Genomic DNA, 23,280 nt, shown 5'->3' on the forward strand with positions numbered 1-23,280 from the left:
TTGCGGGGGGCGGCAACCCAATATCTGCAGGTGGTCACGGTCACAGACCGGGTGGGCATTCCCAGGAGGGGCCCAGGTATGAGAGCACCCCCTCTGCCACCCCCAGAGGCCAGGCTTCCCTCATCCCAGCTGGCACGACACGGCCCTCTGCTCCTTCTTCCGGGAGAGTCCTTGGGGTTTCATGCAGAGGCTTTGATAGGGCCAAGGGAGCAGTTTGGAAAAAGAAACTTCACGCCCTCAGGTTTGACTGCTCACAGATATGCTGAGGGCACTGGGTGGAGAAAGTTCTTGAAGACTTTCTCTCTCAGAAATATGTATTGATTGGCTTGGCTAATTATGCAGGGTTGGTAACCTCCCAGTTTGTATCATTTTCCAAAGGGCAAAGCCAGTCATGGCACTAAAGCAGCGATGCCGCCTTTCAAATGATGTGTGCTCTGAAGAGAAGCAGTGTCACCTGGTGGATAGAGCACCAGTCTGGGAGTCAGAAGGACGTAGGTTCTAGTCATGGCTCCACCACTTGTTCTCTGTGTCACCTTGGGCGAGTCACTTCACTTCCTCTGTGCCTGTTACCTCATCTGTACAGTGGGGATTAAGACATGGACTATGTCCAGCCTGACTAGCTTGTATCTACCCCAGCACTTAGTTCAGTGCTTGGCACATAGTAAGAGCTTAACAAATATCATTATTCTTCTTCTATTATTCTGTAAAAATAAGAAGAAGATGAGAAAGAATGAGCATCTGCTTCCCCAGCCTTGCTCCTTTGAGCTACTGAAACCATTTTTCTTTATTATAATCCAAAGCAAGGACCACTGGGATTCTTCTTGTAATAGAAAAGATTTCCTCAAAGCCTCAGGTCTCTGTTCTCCCCCCACTTTCTAATATCTTCCACCCCACCAATCTCTCCCTACCCCAGAGGAAGCAGTGTCCCACAAGAAATGGAGAGGGAATGGTTTGGATCAGAGGAGCATGCCAAGAAGAACCTACCCTTAATTTTCTAGCCTTCCCAGTCTGTGCTGAAGTGAGTGGTGGAGGGAAGTGCCTCAGGCTTCTTAAAAGAACTAGTGCAACTTCCAGAAATTCTGACCGTTCCTCCATTTCCTGAGCAGTAGCCCGAGTTCTGTCTGTCTTCTTCACAGCTGATGGTGAGCATTGAGGGGAAAGGTTCAACACAGCTGTTTATCCTCACCTCCACTCATTTGTGTAAACCCCGGCAGGGTGGACAGCTGGGCCCTGTGGTCAGCACGCCCATGGCACCTTAGAATCCCTCCCTGATGAATGAAGCTGGGATCGGGGCAGAGAGCGGAGTAGAAAACACCTCACACCTTTGTTCTGCTTCTCCTGCCTCCTGGGATGTGAGAGGGAAATCAGTCCAGCTCCCGGCTGACCTTAAGTGGAATAAGAGAGGTTTTTCCAGGAAGCAGCATGGTCTAGTAGAAAGAGCACGGGCTTGGGGGTCTGATCACCTGAGTTCTGATCCCATCTCCGCCACTTGCCTGCTGTTGGGTAGGGACTGTCTCTATATGTTGCCAACTTGTACTTCCCAAGTGCTTAGTACAGTGCTCTGCACACAGTAAGCGCTCAATAAATACAATTGATTGATTGATTTCAACAAGTCACTTAACTTCTCTGTGCCTCAATTACCTCATCTGTAAAATGGGGATTCAATAGCTGTTCTCCCTCCTACTTGGCCTGGGAGTCCTATGTGGGACAGGACCGTGTCTAACCTGATTATCCTGTTTCTACACCAGTGCTTAATAGAGTGCCTGGGACATATTAAGCACTTAACAAATACCATTTTTTTTTTTAAAAAAAGAGGGACAATGAAAGGCAGGGTCTGTTTCCTCATACTTCTCTTTGTTAATGCCTTCTCCCTCCCTGGATTGGCCGTCAACATGGCCATCTTGTTGGAAACATGAGGGCATTGCAAATGAAGAAAAACAATCTTCTTTTCTGAAATTATAAAGCCCTGATTCATCCTTTGTCTTCTGGCATTTTAATTTGGAGGCAGAGTTATTCTGGTGATGTCTCCCATGTTACAGTTTTTTTGTTCTTTGTAATTACCTCTTTCTATCATTCATTAAAATATATTTACAGTTATATTAGGTTTACAGGAAAATGGTAGACACAGCTTGAAGTAGTTTTCATTATGGAGTCATTTTAATTTAAAAGTTTGTCTCCACGCGTATTCCAGTCTTTTGAGTCTCATTCCAAATTAGCAGCTCACACTGGTAATATGTCTAGTTAATTATATGCATGTGCATTAAAGCAGCATGCATGCACATGAACCTTTTAATATACTGAGGGATCGTCGCTTTACGGTTAGAATGAGCCTCGTGCTCGTTTCCAAATTAGCATGCCTCCTGGGCCTGGAATGGTGTTGCAGTATGTTCATTTATTCATTCATTCAATGGTATTTATTGAGCGCTTACTGTGTGCAGAGCACTGTACTAAGCGCTTGGGAAGTACAAGTTGGCAACATATAGAGACGGTCCCTACCCAACAGCGGGCTCACAGTCTAGAAGGGGGAGACAGACGAAAAAACAAAGCATATTATAGTATGTTGCCAACTTGTACTTCCCAAGCGCTTAGTACAGAGCTCTGCACACAGTAAGCGCTCAATAAATGCGATTGAATGAATGAATGAATGAGTGTAACACAAGACAATGTTGTGGTTTCTGCAGAAGAGGGAAATCTTCTACCAACTTTGTCCAATTCTACCCTCCCAGTGCTCTGCATGTATTAAGCGCTCAATAAATGCCACGGATTGATTGCTAATCACTACTTTTGTTCCCGTTAAAACCTCTGACATCTAGGTAAATGAAAATAGCCACGATCACTGTCACCCCAAGACTGGGCCAGAACGCTCATGTCAGGTTGCCCATTTCATCTTCTACCCTGGGCAAAGGATCCATTCCCAAGCAACTAAGTGTGAAGAACAGTCCAGGCTTCGTGATCGATCTCCCGAGCATGTCCCATAACTTTGAACCCATCATCGTGGTTTTAACATTTGAATGATTTTTCCTTTAGGCACCATTACTTGCTCACTCTAAAATCCATCTGTTGTTATTTTATCAACCGTCTCGCTCAGCTATGTGAGGTTTTCATAAACTTCATCCCATCTATGTGGCGTTCACACCCCACGACCCCTTAGTGTCACTTGCGAATTTCCTATCTCTTAGTTAATTTTCTCTCCAAGATAGGGCATTTCCTCCAATCCCATGAATACTTAGCGCTTTTTAAAACTAAGGTAACTGTAAGCCTTTTGTGGGCAGGGAACATGTCTACCAACTCGGTTATATTGGACTCTTCCAAGCACATAGTACAGTGTTCTGCACATGGTAAGCACTCAATAAAAACCACTGATTGAACCATGTCAAAAGCCTTTTGAAAATCAAAATATACTGTGCTCATCAGTTTCCTCCCATCCCTTCAAAAATTCCAGCTGATTGGTGAGATATGATTTTCCCTGGCAGTTACCACATTGTCTTTCCTCAAGCAGAGTGTATTTTGCCACATGCTCAATGATCCTGAACTTAATTAGAAAATCTGTTAAATTGCCAGAGGTTGAATAGCAGGTCTGCGATTCCCGGGATCAGCTCTGGCAGGATCATTTCTCCTTAGTCGATGGTTACTGCCAGTCCTGAAATTATAGGGTACACAGTCCTGCCATTGGTCCAGTGGAATGAGACCTGGATTCTAATGCCTGATGATGATGATAATAATTTTGGTATTCGGTAAGAGCTTACTAATGTGCCAAGCACTGTAGTAAGCGCTGGGGTAGATACAAAATAATCAGGTCCCATACGGGGCTCGCAGTGTAAAGAGGAGGAAGAACAGGTATTGAATCCCGATTTTGCATGTGAGGGAACTGAAGACCAGAGAAGTAAAGTGACTTTCCCAGGTCACACAGCAGACAAGCGGTAGAGCCGGCATTAGGACGCAGGCCCTCAGACTCCCAGGCTCCTGCTCTTTCCACTAGGCCACACTTCCTTTCAGCGTGTTCGATAGTGGAGATTTGTCCATTTTACAGATGAGGTAACTGAGGCACAGAGAAATTAAGTGACTTGCCCAAAGTCACACAGCTAACAAGTGGCGGAGCCGGGATTAGAACCCACGACCTCTGACTTCCATGTCCGTGCTCTTTCCACTAGGCCACGCTGCCCTCTTCTAATTCCTACCTGAGAGTTCGGGGTAATCAAAAAAACTTATTTCACTGTTTGTAAAGACTCAAGAAAAGTGGGTCTGAAAATAGTCTGTTCCTGAGTCGACTCAACTGTCTTTCTGAAAAACGGCCAAATTTCTTGGACTTTTTTTACCTCTTAAATTACACTTTCATCAGACCCGTCATTCGATTGTATTTAATGAAAGCTTACTGTGTACAGAGTACTGTACTAAGCGCTTGGAAAGTACAATTAGGCAACAGAGACAATTCCTACCTAACAGGCTCACAGTCTATTGCCTTAAGCCCATTAAAATGTGTTCTCCTAAAGTTCATTTTTTTCACCTGGACTTTCTTCCTACCCTCCCTTAAGATCTTAAAAATGATCATCTATGGTTCCTCAGCTGATTCTTCCCTATTGGTGAAGATTAAATTCACTGATTTGTTCAATCATATTTATTGAGCACTTACTGAGTGCAAAGCACTCTACTTATAAAGGTGGTCATTGGACTGAATTATTTCCTCGATTTATCACACGAGAAAATTTTCCCCACTGCAATCTACAGACCTACTGCTGAAACTGTACTATAATAATTTTCTATCGTATCCTTGCCCTTTCCTTTTCCTCTTCTTCCCCTCAAATCCAAATGCTCACTCCCTGTGAGTCTTCTTCAGTACCCTGGCCCTCTGAGCAAACAATATCACCTCTTTTTCTTTCTCTGCCTCCCTTTCCTAGTAACTAGGACCCTTCAAATTCAGTATCCCAGCATTGCAGTTGCTCCTTCTTGCAAATCTGTAATAGAAGTTTTCGAAATTCTGACACGCTAGTCAGTTTGTGATTGTAGTCTTTTCCACTTGCAGTTCAGCATACATCTTTGACTGAGTCTAGATGGGATTGCAAATGCCCGAGGGGGCAATTCAGATTTATTGGATTGTTTAACTGGAATGCTTTTTGCAGTATCCAACCCTGAATTCTGTGGAAGTTAGATTGGAAAGGTTTACTTCAGCGATAGCAATAGTGGTTTCATGGAATTTCTAGTGGATTGGTATTGCACACCAAATAAACTGTAACAGTCCAAGATGGTGGCTAGAGGTGGTTTTGTCTTTTTAAAACCTGTTTAAAATGGGGCTTTGCTGGATGCTTGAACGAGTACTTAATCAGCTTGCCCCCTCCTACCTTACCTTACTTTATTATTGGCTTTATATAATAATAATAATAATAATAATAGCATTTATTAACCACTTACTATGTGCAAAGCACTGTTCTAAGTGCTGGGGAGGTTACAAGGATTAGGTTGTCCCACGGGGGGCTCACAGTCTTGATCCCCATTTTACAGATGAGGTCACTGAGGCACAGAGAAGTGAAGTGACTTGCCCAAAGTCCCACAACTGACAGTTGGCAGGGCCGGGATTCAAACCCATGACCCCTGACTCCAAAGCCTGTGCTCTTTCCACTGAGCCACACTGTTTATATGAAGTGGCAAAGCCCCAGACGATGACCAGGATTAGGTAGGTGTTTCCAATCTCTGCTATCTCTGCTATCCTCTGGCAGCTCTGCTGTTACCAGACCCAGAAAGGAAGAAATCTGAAACTGTGATTCAAGTGTGTGGAAGTCAGTACCTTACCTTTTACCAAGCCCACACACCTCGCTCCTCTGTGCCCTGATCTCATCTATCTCGCCACCAATCCCTTTTCCACCTCCTCCTTAGGGCCAAGAACTCCTCCTCCATATACGTCAGACTATCATTCCTCCCCTTCATAGTCTTACTGAGGTTTCATCTCCTCCTCCCAGGGGCCTTCCCTGATTAAGCCCTCTTTTCAATCAATCAATCAATCAATCGTATTTATTGAGCGCTTACTATGTGCAGAGCACTGTACTAAGCGCTTGGGAAGTACAAATTGGCAACACATAGAGACAGTCCCTACCCAACAGTGGGCTCACAGTCTAAAAGGGGGAGACAGAGAACAGAACCAAACATACCAAAAAAATAAAATAAATATAATTCCCTCTCCTTTCTGTACTGTCTATGCACTTGGATCTGTACCCTTTAGGCGCTTGGTATTTACCCCACCCCAGGCCCACAGCATTTGCATTCATATTGCAATTTATTTCATATTAATGTCTGTCTCCCCCTATAAACTGTAAGCTAGTTAGTAATGACTAACTAATGTCTCCCCCTTTTAGACTGTGAGCCCACTGTTGGGTAGGGACTGTCTCTATATGTTGCCAACTTGTACTTCCCAAGCGCTTAGTACAGTGCTCTGCACACAGTAAGCGCTCAATAAATACGATTGATTGATTGATTGATGTTGTTTGTTAAATGCGTACTTGTGCCAAGCACTGTTCTAAGCACAGGGGTAGATACAAGGTAACCAGGTTGTCCCACGTGGGGCTCACAGTCTTAATTCCATTTTTATAGATGAGGTAACTGAGGCCCAGAGAAGTGAAGTGACTGGCCCAGAGTCACACAGCTGACAAGCGGCGGAGCCGGGATTAGAACCCGTGACCTCTGACTCCCAAGCCCAGGCTCCTTCCATTAACCTACGCTGCTTCTCTAGTTGTGGACATAAAGTGGGTCTGACAACTCTGTTATATTGTACTCTCCCAAGCACTTTAGTACAGTGCGCTGCACACAGTAAACGCTCAATAAATACCTTTGATTAATTGGTGCTGCAGTGGGTCACCAAACCTAAGCATTGTTTCCTTTTGATTTGTTCCATATATTCACTGCTTGTGTTGCACTCACTGCAACTTCCCATCTGCTTGCATCGTATCTACCCTGGGGCTTAGGCTTAGTACAGTGTGTGTGTGATATAGATGTGTGTGACACTGCTTAGAGAAACAGCGTGGCTTAGTGGTCAGAGGTCATGGGTTCTAATTCCATTCATTCAGTTGTATTTATTGAGCGCTTACTGTGTGCAGAGCACTGGACTAAGCGCTTGGGAAGTACAAGTCGGCAACATATAGAGATGGTCCCTACCCAACAACGGGCTCACAGTCTAGAAGGGGGAGACAGACAACAAAACAAAACATGGAGACAGGTGTCAAAACCGTCAGAATATCCCGGCTCCCTCACATGTCAGCTGTGTGACTTTGGGCAAGTCACTTAACTTCTCTGTGCCTCAGTTTCTTCATCTGTAAAATGGAGATTAATACTGTGAGCTCCACGTGGGACAACCTAATTACCTTGTATCTACGCTGGTGCTTAGAACAGTGCTTGGCACCTGATAAGCACTTAACAAATACCAACATTATTATTATTATTATAGGTGCTTAACAAATACCATAATTATCATTATCATTCTCTCCACTGGGGACCATCATTGATGATATGATGTTTCACAGACAAACCTGTGAAACAAGCAGTGGGTATATTATGTATATGAGAAATGCTGCCTAAGCAGCGTGGCTCGGTGGAAAGAGCCCGAGCTTTGGAGTCAGAGGTCATGGGTTCAAATCCCAGATCCACGACTTGTCAGCTGTGTGACTTTGGGCAGGTCACTTAACTTCCCTGGGCCTCAGTGCCTTCATCTGTAAAATGAGTATTAAGACTGTGAGCCCCCCCGTGGGACAACCTGATCACCTTGTAACCTCCCCAGAGTTTATAACAGTGCTTTGCACATAGTAAGTGCTTAATAAATGCCATCATTATTATTATGATCATGTGTTGCTTCTGGCAGAGTCCATAGCTTTGTACCTCCCCCGATGACAATAGTGACTATGGACATGCAAAGAAAATCCACTGCCTTCATGGCTTCTTTTCTATTTTTCCATTTGACTGCTATTGACTTCCACATACCTGAATCACAGTTTCAGATTCCTTCCTCTCCAAGTCCGCAGAGATAGCAGGGATTGGAAACTCCCACCTAATCCTAGTCGAGGTCTTGGGTTTTGCCACTTCCTATAAAGCCATAATAGTCATTGTGGTTAAGCACATACTATGTGTCTACCAACTCTGTTGCATTGTATTCTGCTGAGCACTTAGTTCAGGGCTCTGCATACAATAAGCGCTCAATAAATACCATTGACTGATTGACTGCTCTGTGCCAAGCACTGTACTAAGCAGTGGGTAGATGCAAGATAATTTTCAATTCCTTAGTTAAGTATATCCTAGCATACCCTGATATTCTGGTGTTTGTACTGATTTTCAGAAGTTAAGGATTCCTTTCTATCAGAGTCCTTGAATTAGATGCTTAGGAATAAACTATTTCCTTTTTTTTTCCTTGCCTGTTGTAACTGTGAAAGAATGTTAATACTGATGTTCCCACATCAGTATTAACATCCTGATCCATATCCCACATCGTGTGATCCACATGGGGATCACAGTCCGAGTAGGAGGGAGAACAGGTATTGAATCCCCATTTTGCAGATGAGGAAACTGAAGCACAGAGATGTTAAATGACTTGCCCTGGATCACACAGCAAACAAGGGGCGCAGCCGGGATTAGAGCCCAGGTCCTCTGGCTCCCGGGCCCGTGCTCTTTCCACTAGTCCACGCTGCTTCCCAAGGAGAAAGCGGAGGACCTTTTGCAACTCCCAGAGAGCCAAGATCTGCCTTTCACTTTCTCCCAGTCATTTTCCTTTCAGTGTTTACCAACTAATGTCGCACTGCCAACTGGAACTGTGGAAGAGTCCGGGTCTTCGCCGGTCGGTTTACTCGGCTGACACTTAGGGGGTCTAGGTGGGAGATTGTGCCGGTTCCTTAGTAAATGAACAGTCCTTAGCAGAGCCAATGTCCGCCTGAACGAACAGCAACATTGGGATTGTTCTCGGTGGAAATTGTAGTTGTAAACTTGCCTATCCTGTTGCAGGACTTGGGAGGCGGAGTCTTAGTTGCAAACACTCACACTTTCACTGTGAGTCTCATATAGGACGGGGCCGTGTCCAACCTGTCTACCTGACTGCTTAGAACGGTGTTTGATGATGACGATGGCATTTGTTAAGCGCTTACAATGTGCAAAGCACTGCTCTAAGCGCTGGGGGAGGTTACAAGGTGATCAAGTTGTCCCACAGGGGGCTCACAGTTTTAATCCCCATTTCACAGATGAGGTAACTGAGGCACAGAGAAGTGAAGTGACTTGCCCAGAGTCACACAGCTGACAGTTGGCAGAGCCGGGATTTGAACCCGTGATCTCTGACTCCAAAGCCCGGGCTCTTTTCCACTGAGCCACGCTGCTTCTCCAAACGTTCTTCAAACGGTGTTTGACACGTAGTAACCAAAACAGACGCCATTACCAAAAAATAGGGTCACCACCTCTGAAATGCGAAGTCCTGATGTCCAGCCGAGGCTGGCCCTGGGGGATGAGGGGCCATCCATCTAGGCAATCAGTCAATCCATGGTACTTATTGAGCAGTTGTTGCACACAGAGCACTGCACTGAGCACTTGGGAAAGTACAATACAACAGACTTGGTAGACGTGATCCATGCCCACCAGGGGCCTTAACTCTTTCTCTCTTGCACTGTTGTTTCAAAGGAGCAAAGACCCTCAAGAACACCCCACATCAACCCCACCCCTCCTGGAAAGCAGAATAGTTGTTTTTGGGGGGCTCCTCTGCTCCCCCTTTCTAGAGAAATGTTTGAGAGAAGTAAAGTGACTGGCCCAAGATCACACAGCAGACAAGAACATAGTACACACATAGTAAGCGCTTAACAAATAACATCATTATTAAGTGACAGAGCTGGGATTAGAGCCCATGACCCCCATCTTACCTCCTTCCCTTCCCCACAGCACCTGTATATATGTATATATGTTTGTACATTTTTTTTTTACTCTATTTTATTTGTACATATCTATTCTTTTTATTTTATTTTGTTAGTATGTTTGGTTTTGTTCTCTGTCTTCCCCTTTTAGACTGTGAGCCCACTGTTGGGTAGGGACTGTCTCTATATGTTGCCAATTTGTACTTCCCAAGCGCTTAGTACAGTGCTCTGCACATAGTAAGCGCTCAATAAATACGATTGATGACGATTGATGATGATTCTTCCGTGTGGGACAATTGACCCCCCTAGTGACCAGGGTTACACATGTGTTTTAGCTTAGCTTTAGAAACATTTGTGGCTAAACTGAAGTCTTCTCTCTTAAGGGAGTCTAATAACGTTTCTTACAATCCAGTGGAAACTGAACTACAATTCAGTTCCTTCACGCAACCACATTTTCAGGAGGAATGTTTACTAGTGTCAATATATTACGTGTATTTTTTAGGCAATGTGGGGACCAAACCCAGTCTTGGCTGCCATGTGAGGATTTGCGTTCTTCATAAAGACTAAATAAAAGCAAAGGATTTCCTATATCATCGCTTTTATGAGGTTTAACTTGGAGAAGCTTTCTGGTTGTCTTCATTTTTTTCTATTTGAAGTTATTTTTAAATTTCTTCCGAATTGAATTCAATAAGTGTACCTCAAAGTCATGCCTATTCTATTAATATTCCCATTTAAAAGAAGGTACACTTCCAGAACAATCTTGGGCTTGAAATGGGCTTTGACCTAGTATAGAAAATGCTGGTACACAGTCACTCTGAAGTAGGGTAATTCAGAAATGGCGGACTAGCCCTCTTCAGGAATGGGCCGTCAAATGGTTGTCCTGTGGCTTGGCTTTGAGGAGGCTGGACCTCAGAAGTTCAGGATGGTCCTATTTGCATGTGCTAATTTTCACCTTCTTGCTCTGAATGTTAAGAATCCACCTTGAAACACCTTTTATTTTTTGGTTGTGACAAATCTAGAGAAAAATAGCTTTGAGGAAAATAGCTTTGAAACGTAGCTAACGAGAAGCAAGAGAATAAGAAATCCATCTCAGTATTTATTCTGTGTGGGTAAATTACCTCAATTTTTGGTTTTAAAAAAATGTATTTCGTTTTAGTCTTTTGAGCTACAGTTATAATAACACTATAATAACTTGTGAGTACAATAACATTTGTGAATATAGCACTGACAAAATTGTACCGTCAGTTTTGTCATCTGTAAACCCTAAAGACAGGCAAAAACTCCTCACCCTTGGCTTCAAGGCTGTCCATCACCTCGCCCCCTTCTACCTCACCTCCCTTCTCTCCTTCTACAGCCCAGCCCGCACCCTCCGCACCCTCCCCATCTCCCTGCCTTACCTCCTTCCCCTCCCCGCAGCACCTGTATATATGTATATATGTTTGTAAGTATTTATTACTCTATTTTATTTGTACATATTTATTCTATTTATTTTGTTAATATGTTTCGTTTTGTTGTCTGTCTCCTCCTTCTAGACTGTGAGCCCGCTGTTGGGACCGTCTCTATATGTTGCCAACTTGTACTTCCCAAGCGCTTAGTACAGTGCTCTGCACACAGTAAGCGCTCAATAAATACGATTGATTGATGTAGTCACTTGAAGATATTATATACGTCCATGTTAACATAGCTTACTGACTTCATTAACCTTCAGAAATTTCCCAGGTTTTGTTCCCTGAGCTATTCCGCAGTTAAATGACTTCAGCTGAAGTCATTCAGCCAGTCCGAAGCAAGACCCGAGGTGTGCAAACCTCCTGATGGAGGATGGCCGAAAGGACGGCTGTAATCCTGGACGTGAATTCTGTAGGGAAAGCTCCCAGGCACATGTCGGCTCGGATCGTTGTCATGGTGACCTGATTCCTCTGTGCTTCCACACCAGTCAGGCTGGCTCATCTTGGGAGGTGGCCCTGGGCTCAGCCATCGCATCCCCCCAATCTCCCCAGAAATGTCAATAATGTCCCCAAGGCCCCTGTGGGAACACAACAAGGTCGAAGCTAGAAAGAAATAAGTTGCCCTGCAGTGAACGCAAGCACCAGCCTCATGCCTCAGCCCGATTCCAGAATCGATAGCTATGCCACAGAGAAAATAGAAACTCAGAAAACAAGGTGAATTGCATGTTCAGGATCAATATCCTTTATTGACATGCATGAAGGCATGCAGAAAAATGATGGAACATATATGGAAAAGCCAGGGAGGGAACAGAGAAAAAACACTTCCTCCTCGCCACAGCCCCCAGCTGCAGTAATCTGCACTCAGAAATAAGGGAACTGAGGTTTAATTCTCCCCAAACTGGCGTTCGACCAAAGTTCCACCAGTATGTATGCTCATCAATGCACAGCCTCAAGCCCTGAAATAGTAATAGTTAAAATATTTATTAATTGTCTACTGTATACAAAGCACTGTACAAGGCACAGGGAAAAATACACAGGAGAGAATTAGATAGACTGCAAGAATAGGGCAGTCCAATTGAACTCAGGGGTTTAGGGAACTCCAAGATCGATGTCTAGTTGACGTTGGATATCGGTGAGCTCCAGGGAAAGATGAGCAACATGGAAATTCGAAGCATGGCATGGAGCCTAATTTCAAGAAATAGATTTAACCGCAGAGGCTATTGAGTTAGAGGATAGCGTTGATGGTGATTTCATGGTTGTCTATAAATATCCCTTATTCTTGCTTAATACACTCATTGAGAAATGATTTGCCAATTCCGAGTGTATATTTGCTGACGGAAGATATTTTCGTATTCTTAGAGCACAATATCAATTCTGCTGTGAAGTGTTTACATTGACGTTTTGCCTTTGTTGCCCACATGCTGTTTTCCTCGTCTAAATCAAACATTTGTCTTTGGAGTAGAAGAAATTCATGCTTGGGAAAATGGCTGGAAGGAGCACGGCCCCTAAAATAGTGATAACAAGTCTGGTAATAGACTTAGGACCAAGTTGTTTCAAAATCATTATCAGCTGTTTTGAGCCAATATTTTAATTGTGGGGGGAAAAGAAAGCCAAAGTGATTATCAAAAATCTATACTTCCACAGACGTTCTGTTCAACTTGCAAAATCTGCACCAGGCCTACGATAGTCCGTGATATGTGGTAGAACAGAGACAGTGATCACCAGTATCCTCCCTTCCCCATATTGGGTTCTTCCCCTCCCCAAATGAAACTTAAGATTCCCCAGTGAAATGGGAATAAAAAGAGATCCAGAGCCTTTTTTCCTTAACTGACAGGGAAAACCCCAGGCCTGGTTCAACAGTTTTGCTGTAATTATTCCCCCGTTCCCAGTCTCGACGACTCCTAACCGAACGACCCTCCCTGGTGAATTTTCCAGCTTTCACTCACTATTCATGCCCTTTCCATACCCAGACTGTCCTTCTCCCCTAAGCTTTGCCAAAACCAGCCTCTGTCAAAGTCCTCTTAAACATTACCCCCTCCAGCAGGCAGTCTCTGAATGCTTCCTCCAGTTTCCCAGTCCTCCCATCTGTTTATTGGTTGTTTATTCATACATGAGTCCATGTCTATTATTTAAAGCTACAAAAATTCCTCCCTTAAAATGGTCTTCTGTTAACATTTTTCTGTGATAGTGCTATTGAATTTTTATGCTGTCACTCCGTTCAGCACTCTCATACTTACCTATAGCACTATGGGTTAGCCACACATACTTTTTGTTTTGTTTTATTTTGTTTTTTTATGGTGTTTGTTAAGTGCTTGCTTTGTGCCAGGCACTATACTAAGAGCTGGGGTAGGATAAGCTAATCAGGTTGGACATAGTCCGTGTCCCACATGGGGCTCTCAGTCTTAAACCCATTTTATGGATAAGGTAACTGAGGCACAGAGAAGTTAAGTTACTTGTCCAAGGTCACACAGCAGACAAGTGGCAGAACCGGGAATAGAACTCAGTTCCTTGTGAGGCCCATCCTCTATCCACTAGGCCATGCTGCTTCTCACACTTCTCTCTAACTAGAGTATGTCTGTCCTCTGTATCTTTGTGGTAGCAATAGTAGAAGTAGCATTAATTAAGCCCCATCTTGGTGCAATGCACTATACTAGATGCTTGGGAAATATAGAATAAAGTGACATAATAATAATAATAATAATGGCATTTGTTAAGTGCTTACTATGTACAAAGTACTGTTCTAAGGGCTGGGGGGGGATACAAGGTGATCAGGTTGTCCCACGTGGGGCTCACAGTCTTAATCCCCATTTTACAGATGAGGTAACTGAGGCTCAGAGAAGTTAAGGGACTTGCCCAAGGTCACACAATAGACATGTGGCGGAGTCGGGATCAGAACCCATGACCTCTGACTCCCAAGCTGTTCACAAAGGGCTTACACTGTACTGGGGAGATAAGAATAAAAAAATTTACAGAGGGGTCAAATGTATAATTAAATCAGCACATAAGAATAAGTGGGTATAAATAAATTCCAGAGTGCTAACGTAGCACATAAGGGTGATGAAAAATTAATCACTGAAGGCTTGTTGGGTATCTATGTAATCTCTGTCAGCCAGTCGTATTTATTGAGTGTTTACTGTGTGCAGAGCTCTTATCGCTGGGGAGAGTATAAAATAACTGAATAAATTATGGGTATGTACCTACGTGCTTTGGGGCTGATGGAGGGGTGAAATCCAAGTCAAAGGGCAATAGAAGGGAAAAAGGAAAGAGGAAATGAGGGCTTAGTCTTGGAAGACTTATTGAAGGAGATGTACCTTGAAAAAGGCTTTGAAGGTGGGGAGAATGATCATGTGTCTGATAGGAAACAGGGAGGGTATTCCTGGCCAGAGGCAGGATCTCGGCAAGAGATTGGTGGTAAGGTAGACGAGAAGCAGTGTGGCTCAGTGGAAAGAGCCCGGGCTTTGGAGTTAGAGGTCATGGGTTCAAATCCCGGCTCCGCCAATTATCAGCTGTGTGACTTTGGGCAAGTCACTTAACTTCTCTGGGCCTCAGTTACCTCATCTGTAAAATGGGGATTGAGATTGTGAGCCCCACACGGGACAACCTGATCACCTTGTATCCCCCCAGCACTTAGATCAGTGCTTTGCACATAGTAAGCGCTTAACAAATACCATCATTATTACTATTATTATTACCAAGGTACAGTGAGTAGGTTAGCATTAGAGGAGTGAAGTGTGTGGGAAAGCAGCAAGGTAAGATAGGAGGCAAGGTGAATGAGTGCTTTAAAGCTGATGGTAAGGAGTTTTTGTTTGATGTGGAGGTGGATGGCAACCACTGGAGATTCCTGAGATAGCCCGGAATCATGGACTCATTGGTTTTGGAGACAAAGGATCCGGACAAAAGAATGAAGTATGGACTAGAGTGGGGAGAGACAGGAGGCAGGGAGGTCAGCCAGGAGGCTGATGCAGTAATCCAGGTGGGTTAGGATAAATGCTTGGATTAAGCTGATAGCAGTTTGGATGGAGAGGAAAAGGCAGATTTTAGTGGCAGAATTTAGTAACAGATTGAACATGTAGGTTGAATGAGCAAGTTGGATCAAGGGTAACTGCAAGGTTATGGGCTTGTGAGACAGAAAGGATGTTGGTGCTGTCTCCAATGACAGGAAATGTAGGGAGGACAGGGTTTGGGTGGCTGAAGGATCCTCACCCTTTCCGTTATCCTCTGAATGCCATTTCTGCATTCCCCGATCATCTTAGTTGACTTTCTCTGGGTCTTCCCCAACTCAGTCAGCTCCTTCCAAAAATCTGGGAGCAACAGACAAGATTCTGGAGGTCCCTCCGACCTTCAGTTCCTTGCCACTGTGGCTCTAATGTGGGGCAGAGGTGGACGGGAGCAGAGGGTGGTTACTGTTGGGAAAAGACCAGCCCTCTTACTGAATGCCAACCCCATGTCTGTTTGTGTTTCAGGGATTGTGACGAAGGAACGTGCACAGATAAAGCCAATATTCTGTACGCTTGGGCCAGAAATGCCCCTCCCACACGACTGCCCAAAGGTACCCAGTCCCCTCAGGAGGGAGGAAGGGAGAGGAGTAGAAGAAGTAACCCTTCTCCTGGTCCTAGCTTTTTCCTTTCAAAGTTGACCCATTCTGCACCTCGATTCGACAGAAGACTCCAGAACCCAATTTCTCCCTCAGAAGATTTCACTTTGAAGGACCTGACTCTTCCCTTGACAGCCGTTTTGGACATAAAGCAATTTAGGAAAAATTAGAAAATGACCGAGTGCCCCTTTTGGTCATCAATGCTTAAGAATTGGTCAACAGGGGACACTTAGAGCAAAGGCATTAAGACTTCAGTAAGAATGCAGCTTCAGTATACTGAAAATTTGCAGTTCTGAATCAGAAGTGCTTCCCTCTTTATTTGCTTGCTTTACCTCTGAATTGTTCCAAACTCCATGTGTACAAGCATACACCAGATTCTACGTCCTGTTGGGCACAGGATTGCACCTTGCCATGCTGGTCCTTTCTTTTAAGGTAATTGTTTCTGGTTAGTCATGCAATCCGAGCACAAAATACTCGTCTCCCAGTGTTTCTAGATCAGTAAGTGGTATTTATTGAGTGTGTACTGTGCGCAGAGCATTGTACTAAGCGCTTGGACCTACCTGATCAGCTCTCTTGGTGATAAAAGTGTTTCTACGGTCTCTGAGTCTCTGGTGGCTGCCAACACACTATTTCAGCAATGTTGTGTTGAATACTGACTCAGTAACTCCATCTTAGCAAGGACCTGCTTGCTGTTCAGTCGATCAGTGATATTTAGTGCTCTGCACACAGTAAGCACTCAATAAATACGATTGATGATTTATTGAGTGCTTACTGTGTGCGGTGCACTGTATTAAGCACTTGGGAGAGTACAATACAATAGACTGGGTAGACACATTTTCTGCCCTCAAGGAACTTGCAAACTAGAGGGGAAATTACTGGACTGCTTCTTTGAAGTCTATTTCCTATGAGAGTTACATCCTAAACTGTTGCCTCAGGACAAGAATCTGAATAGTTGTACATAACTCAGAAGTGGAAATAGGCTAACTTCTGCATCTGGGTCATTCCTAGTCATAGAGGCAGGCAGTGTTTTAAATTGAGTAAATTATTTTCTTACAAGGTTATAAAATAATCAGGGATCACTGTTTCAGATTTGAATTATCGGTGGAGAGAATTCCTGTAGATTCAGCCAGAAGACATAATAGCCATGTTTTATGGCTGACCTCATTTTTCTAGGTATCAATTTTCAAGATGTTGTTCTATATTTCAGAAGTTGTGAAATCAGTTCCCAGAGAAAAACTCCAATTATATTTTTCCCCCTTGCTTTCATTTCTAAACCGTGACTCTTCCGTCTTTAATTTTTAAGGTGTTGGCTTCAGAGTTGGAGGAGAATCAGGAAGTAAATATTTTGTGCTCCAGGTTCACTATGGGGATATCAGTGCCTTTAGAGGTGAGTTCGTTTTAAATGTCAGTAAGGAATTAGTAATGATTTTTGAATATCAGAATGAACGGTTGGGACCAAGCGGGTGGGGCTGAATACAAATTGCATGTTATTTACGGTTTTCTTGAAAAATCTTCTTTTACTTTGAAGAATAAGTAATGCTGAGTTATCTTTTAATAATAATAATTTTGGTATTTGTTACGCGCTTACTATGTGCAAAGCACTGTTCTAAGCACTGGGAAGGATATAAGGTGATCAGGTTGTCCCATGTGGGGCTCACAATCTTAATCCGCATTTTACAGATGAGGTAACTGAGGCACAGAGAAGTTAAGTGACTTGCCCAAAGTCACACAGTTGACAAGTGGTGGAGCTGGGATTTGAACCCATGACCTCTGACTCCCAAGCCCGGGCTCTTTCCACTGAGCCACACTGCTTTTATCCAGTATATAAACTAGTCAGGGTGCCTAGACTGTGGATTTCCAAAACATTACCCTTTTGCTTCTGGAAAATTCTAATATAAGATTGTAGAACAGCAAATCTAACAGCAGCAGTGTAACCTAGCAATGTAATCAGCATGGGAAGATCTTAGTCTTAGGGGTCAGCGGGCCTGGGTTCTAATCCCGGCTATGCCACTTTCCTGCTGTGTGAACTCGGGCAAGTCACTTAACTTTCCTGAGCCTCAGTTTCCTCAACTGTAAAATGGGAATTCAGTGTTAAGATTGTGAGTCCCTGTGGGACAAGGGACTGTGTCCGACCCGATTAATTTGAACCTGTCCTGACTCTCAGAATGGTTCTTGACACATAGTAAATGCTTAACAAATACCAGAGAAGGACATAGTTACTAAATACCTCGGGGTATCTGGGAAAGGAGCCGGTAAAATTTGGCCCCAATATTGAATTTTGCACCCATAGTTATGGGTTGAACGCGGGGCAGGAGCTAGACTGAATTAATCCAGTTCTTTCATGTATGAAATAGTGGAACATGTTTATAGAGAAGCAGCGTGGCTCAGTGGAAAGAGCACGGGCTTTGGAGTCAGAGGTCATGGGTTCAAATCCTGGCTCCACCAATTGCCAGCTGTGTGACTTTAGGCAAGTCACTTCTCTGTGCCTCAGTTCCCTCATCTGTAAAATGGGGATTAAGACTGTGAGCCCCCATTGGGACACTCTGATTACCTTGTAACCTCCCCAGGGCTCAGAACAGTGCTTTGCACATAGTAAGCGCTTAATAAATGCCATTATTATTATTATAGCAAATATTTAATTTCTGGTTCTTTCCAAGAGGAGAAACTGAAAGCACTACCACTTCGAGCCCCAAGGGAAGAAGTTGAAGACACAGTCCCTGCCCTCATGCAGATTTCAATCTAATGGGAAAGATAGTTGGGTACACTTGATGACATACGGGAGGAATAAGGAAGATCAGAGAGACAATTAATAAAAATTAATGTAGGCAAATAAGTGAATAACTAAATGAAATAAACAGATATACACCTAAGTGCTAAGGTAGCATGCAGGATAACAGAGAAGAGAGAGAGGATGAGAAAGAGGTGGAAAGAATATGGTAGTTCTCTTTGAAATCTGTAATATTGGTTCACAACTAACTTGTTGGCCTTGAAATTCAAACTCTGAGCTCAACATACTCGGGCCGCCAACCATTGCCCAGCCCAAAGCCCCTCTATCCGATTCCAGTCTGGCCCCAATGTGAGTCCACTGTTGGGTAGAGACCATCTCTATATGTTGCCAACTTGTACTTCCCAAACGCTTAGTACAGTGCTCCGCACACAGTAAGCGCTCAATAAATACGATTGAATGAATGAATGAATTTTTTTAATGGTATTTGTTAAGTTCTTATTATGTGCCAGGCACTGTACTAAGCACTGGGGTAGATGCAAGTTAATCAGAACGGACACAGTCCCTTTCCCACATGGGCTCGCAGTCTTAATCTCCATTTTACAGATGAGGTAACTGAGGCACAGAGAAGTGAAGTGACTTGCCTCAGGTCACACAGCAGGCACGTGGTGGGGCCAGGATTTGAAACCAGGTCTTCTGTCTCCCAGGACCGTACTCTATCCACTAGACCATGCAGCTGCTGGGGAGAGTACTTCCCAAGCGCTTAGTAAAGTGCTCTGCACACAGTAAGCACTCAATAAATACGATTGATGATGATGATGATGATGAGTAACTGTCTGCCCTTTGTAAAGCGGGACAGAGGTCCAGGCGAGAGGGAGCCCGGGAACAAGGGATTGGTGGTGAAGTGAAGAGAAGCAGCGTGTCTCAGTGGAAAGAGCACAGGCTTGAGAGTCAGAGGTCATGGGTTCAAATCTCGGCTCCGCCGCTTGTCAGCTGTGTGACTTTGGGCAAGTCACTTAACTTCTCTGGGCCTCGGTTATTTCACCTGTAAAATGGGGATTAAGATTGTGAGCCCCACAGGGTCCAACCTGATCACCTTGTATCCTCCCCAGCGCTTAGAACAGTGCTTTGCACATAGGAAGCACTTAACAAATACCAAAATTATTATTGTAATTGGGGAAGGGAGAGTAAGGACAGTATTGTAGTGCTGGTTCGATGGCACATTCTGAACAAACCCTGATACAACATCACAGAAGTCAAGAAGGAACTGCGAATGGAAGGTGTTGGAAGCTTATCAGGGAAAATGAAAGAAATGACAGATACTATGTTCCTGGTTTCTGCTGTTTTATCATCATTGTTTTTATTGTAGTATTTGTGAAGCACTTTATATATATATATATATATCAAGCACTGTTCTGAGCATTGGGATACTTACAAGATCATCAGATAGGACACAATCTCTGGCCCATACGGGGCCCACTGTCTAAATTACATGTGGTCATTGTGCGCCTTCCTGAGAAGTGGTGTGGCCTAGGGGAAACAGCATGGACCCGAGAGTCAGGGGACCTGGGTTCAAATCCTCGCTCTGACCTCCTGGGTAACCCTGGGCAAGTCACGTAACTTCTCTTTACCACAGTTACCTCATCTGTAAAATGGGGGTCCCTTACCTGTGAGCCTGGGTGGGATAGGACCTGTGTCTGACCTGATTATCGTGTTCCCACCCCTGCACTTCGTACAGCGCTTGGCACATAATAAGCACTTTCAAAACGTCGTCATTATTACTGGTACTCATGTCTAACCACTGAAACAGCTATCAAGCATAGTGGATAGAGCATGGGCTTGGGAGTCAGGTCATGGGTTCTAATCCCGGCTCTGCCACCTGTCTGATGTGTGACCTTGGGTATGTCACTTCACTTCTCTGGGCCTCAGTGATCTCATCTGTAAAATGGGGATTGAGACTGTGAGCCCCAGGGAATGGATTTGCTCGTATCCATCCCAGTGTTTAGTACAGTGTCTGGCACATAGTAATCACTTAACAAATGCCATGATTATCATTATCATTATTATTATTATCAAGTTGCATTCCGTGCTTGAGTCCCCGAAGTGATGGTGCTGATTTTATTCTTTTTTTCAAGACAACCACAAGGATTGTTCTGGTGTGACCTTGCACCTGACCCGCCTGCAGTAAGTACTTCCGCGACCTCCAGGAAAGCGAAAACCCAAACGGGGCCGGAAACAAGCGCTTAGAATGGAAAGAGCAAGGAAACCCGCACGCTTTGTAGGGATGGGGGGAAAACAAATCTCATCCGGCTCAATGGAGGTTTGAGATCGTTATGACTCTTTCTCTCCGCAGACAGCCTCTCATAGCTGGAATGTATCTTCTGATGTCTGTGGACACCGTCATCCCACCAGGAGAGAAAGGTCAGTGTGGTGTTCTTGTCAACTTTCCTTAAGGGAGACAGAACGCAGTACTGGAGGAAATAATTCAAAGTCCCTTTCTCCTTGGCCCGTATCAATCAATCCATCGGTCGTATTTTTTGAGTGCAGACTGGGTACCTTGGGAGAGTACAGTATAACAGACTTGGGAGACACGTTCCCTGCCCACAAGGAGCTTACAGCCTAGAGAGGGAGACGGATAGTAATTTAAATAAATAAATTACGGATAGATACGTAAGTGCTGTGGAAGGTGAGGTGAATAACGTCTGCAAATCCAAGTGCAACTTGGACCCATCTCCAGTGGAACCCATTCTACTTAGGTGGAATTCTACACCAGTGGCAACCCAGGGAGTGAACATTGTTTCTGGGGGAGAAGCACGGCCTAGTGGATAGAGTATGGACTTGGGAGTCAAGGTTGTGGGTTCTAATCTCTGTTGTGTGACCTTGGGCATTTCACTGCTCTGTGCCTCAGTTACCTCATCTGTAAAATGGACATTGAGCCTGGGAGCCCCATGAGGAACAGGGACTGTGTCCAACCCGACTTGCTTGTCTTCACCCCAGTGCTTAGTACAGTGCCTAGCATGCAGCACTTAAGAAATACCACGATTATTATTAATGGAAACGCTACCCCAGGAGGCCCTGAAAGCCACGTTTGTTGCAGCCCCTATTGGCTGATGTGTTGTCCTCTTGCCTCAATGAACTAATTTGCGTTTTAGTTCCACGCACGTTTCCCAAATCCCAGGATGAAGGACTCTCATCGAAGCATGACACTAAGAGGTTCCAAAGTGCAAGGAAAAACTTTTTCACAGAGCAGGCTTATAAGCTATTGGACTCTGTTCCCAAAGGAAGTTGGGCAGGCAGAAAATAGCAGATCAGGGAAAGGGTGCCCCAGGATTGATCATGCAGATGTGAAGGGTTGTTCCCTCACCCAAAAGTCCCCAGTTTTCAACCAGACCCTCCTCCAAGAACGTTCCTGAACCACTTGGTCCTAGTCAGCTAGTTGTGTGCAGGGAATGTGATTACCAACTCTGTTATCTTGTACTCTCCCAAACGCTTAGTAGGGTGCTCTGCACATCAATCAATCAATCAATCGTATTTATTGAGCGCTTACTGTGTGCAGAGCACTGTACTAAGCGCTTGGGAAGTACAGTTGGCAACATATAGAGACAGTCCCTACCCAACAGTGGGCTCACAGTCTAGAAGGGGGAGACAGAGAACAAAACCAAACATATTAACAAAATAAAATAAATAGAAGAGATATGTACAAGTAAAATAAATAAATAAATAGAGTAATAAATATGTACAAACATATATACATATATACATGCACATGCTCAATAAATATGATTGATTGATAGACCATCACACTGAGGCAGGATAGGTGTGCCCAATCCTGACAACTACGATTAACCCTCTCCTCAGGGCCGGACACTTTGCGGCACAGTTAACCCCACTAGATTGAAACTGGGGATAGATTTAAGTGGGGCTGGAAAACCCAGAGGTGATTGCCTCCTAAGGACCGCCTGACGCTCCTCCAGAAACCTCTCCAGCCTTGGTTTCATCAATGCAGTTCTCTCCTGGTTCTCATCCTACATCTCTGACCCCTTTTCTCAGTCCCCTTTGATGACTCTCTCACCCCTTCATTATGAGAGGCTCACAAGGCTCAGTTAGTACATCACACTCGTTCTCTCAGGAAGATCATTCACTCGCCCGGTTTCGGTTCCACCCTACATCTACCTTCCAGCCTTGATTTCTTCCCTGCTTGACAGTCTCACAACTCATCCTGCCTTCAGGACATCTCAACTTGGATGAAACTGTATGGCCCCTGGAATTTATTGCAGCAAAATTGAAATCTTTACCTCTCCTCATAAATCCTAGTTTTTCCCTACCTTTCCCAGCACCGTTGTCAGCATTGCCATTCTCTCTGACCCAGAACCTCACGACTTGGATTTTATCTTGGACTTCGGTTTGTCGTTCAGACAGCTTCTTAAATTCTGCCAGCTTTTTCTCTCTCCGGGTTCAAATCCTTGACACCTCCCAATTGGAATAAAGCAGCAGCCTCTTTACTGGTCTCCCTACCTCAAGCTTATCCCAGCTCTGGTCCACCCTACCACACAAGTTCCTCAGAGCGCCTCTCTTAAATGCCATTTGGGACCTATCACACGCCCCCTCATCAGTCTCTAATGGTTCCCCCTTGCTTTTCACATAAAACAAAAACTC

At 44.3% G+C, this 23,280-nt stretch overlaps 1 protein-coding gene across 10 annotated transcripts in view; it reads left to right on the forward strand.

Moving 5' to 3' along the window:
- The window catches only part of PAM (peptidylglycine alpha-amidating monooxygenase), a 210,373-nt gene that overhangs the window by 118,378 nt on the left and 68,715 nt on the right, over nt 1-23,280 (forward strand). For all 10 annotated transcript variants that reach the window (XM_038758978.1, XM_038758979.1, XM_038758980.1 and 7 more), the window contains exons 6-9: nt 15,769-15,854; nt 17,203-17,286; nt 20,760-20,808; nt 20,978-21,045. In XM_038758978.1, coding sequence (XP_038614906.1) covers nt 15,769-15,854; nt 17,203-17,286; nt 20,760-20,808; nt 20,978-21,045 — 287 coding nt within the window. The remainder of the gene's footprint in view (nt 1-15,768; nt 15,855-17,202; nt 17,287-20,759; nt 20,809-20,977; nt 21,046-23,280) is intronic.

This window comes from Tachyglossus aculeatus, chromosome 17 (assembly GCF_015852505.1).
Source record: "Tachyglossus aculeatus isolate mTacAcu1 chromosome 17, mTacAcu1.pri, whole genome shotgun sequence".
Classification (NCBI taxonomy): domain Eukaryota; kingdom Metazoa; phylum Chordata; class Mammalia; order Monotremata; family Tachyglossidae; genus Tachyglossus; species Tachyglossus aculeatus.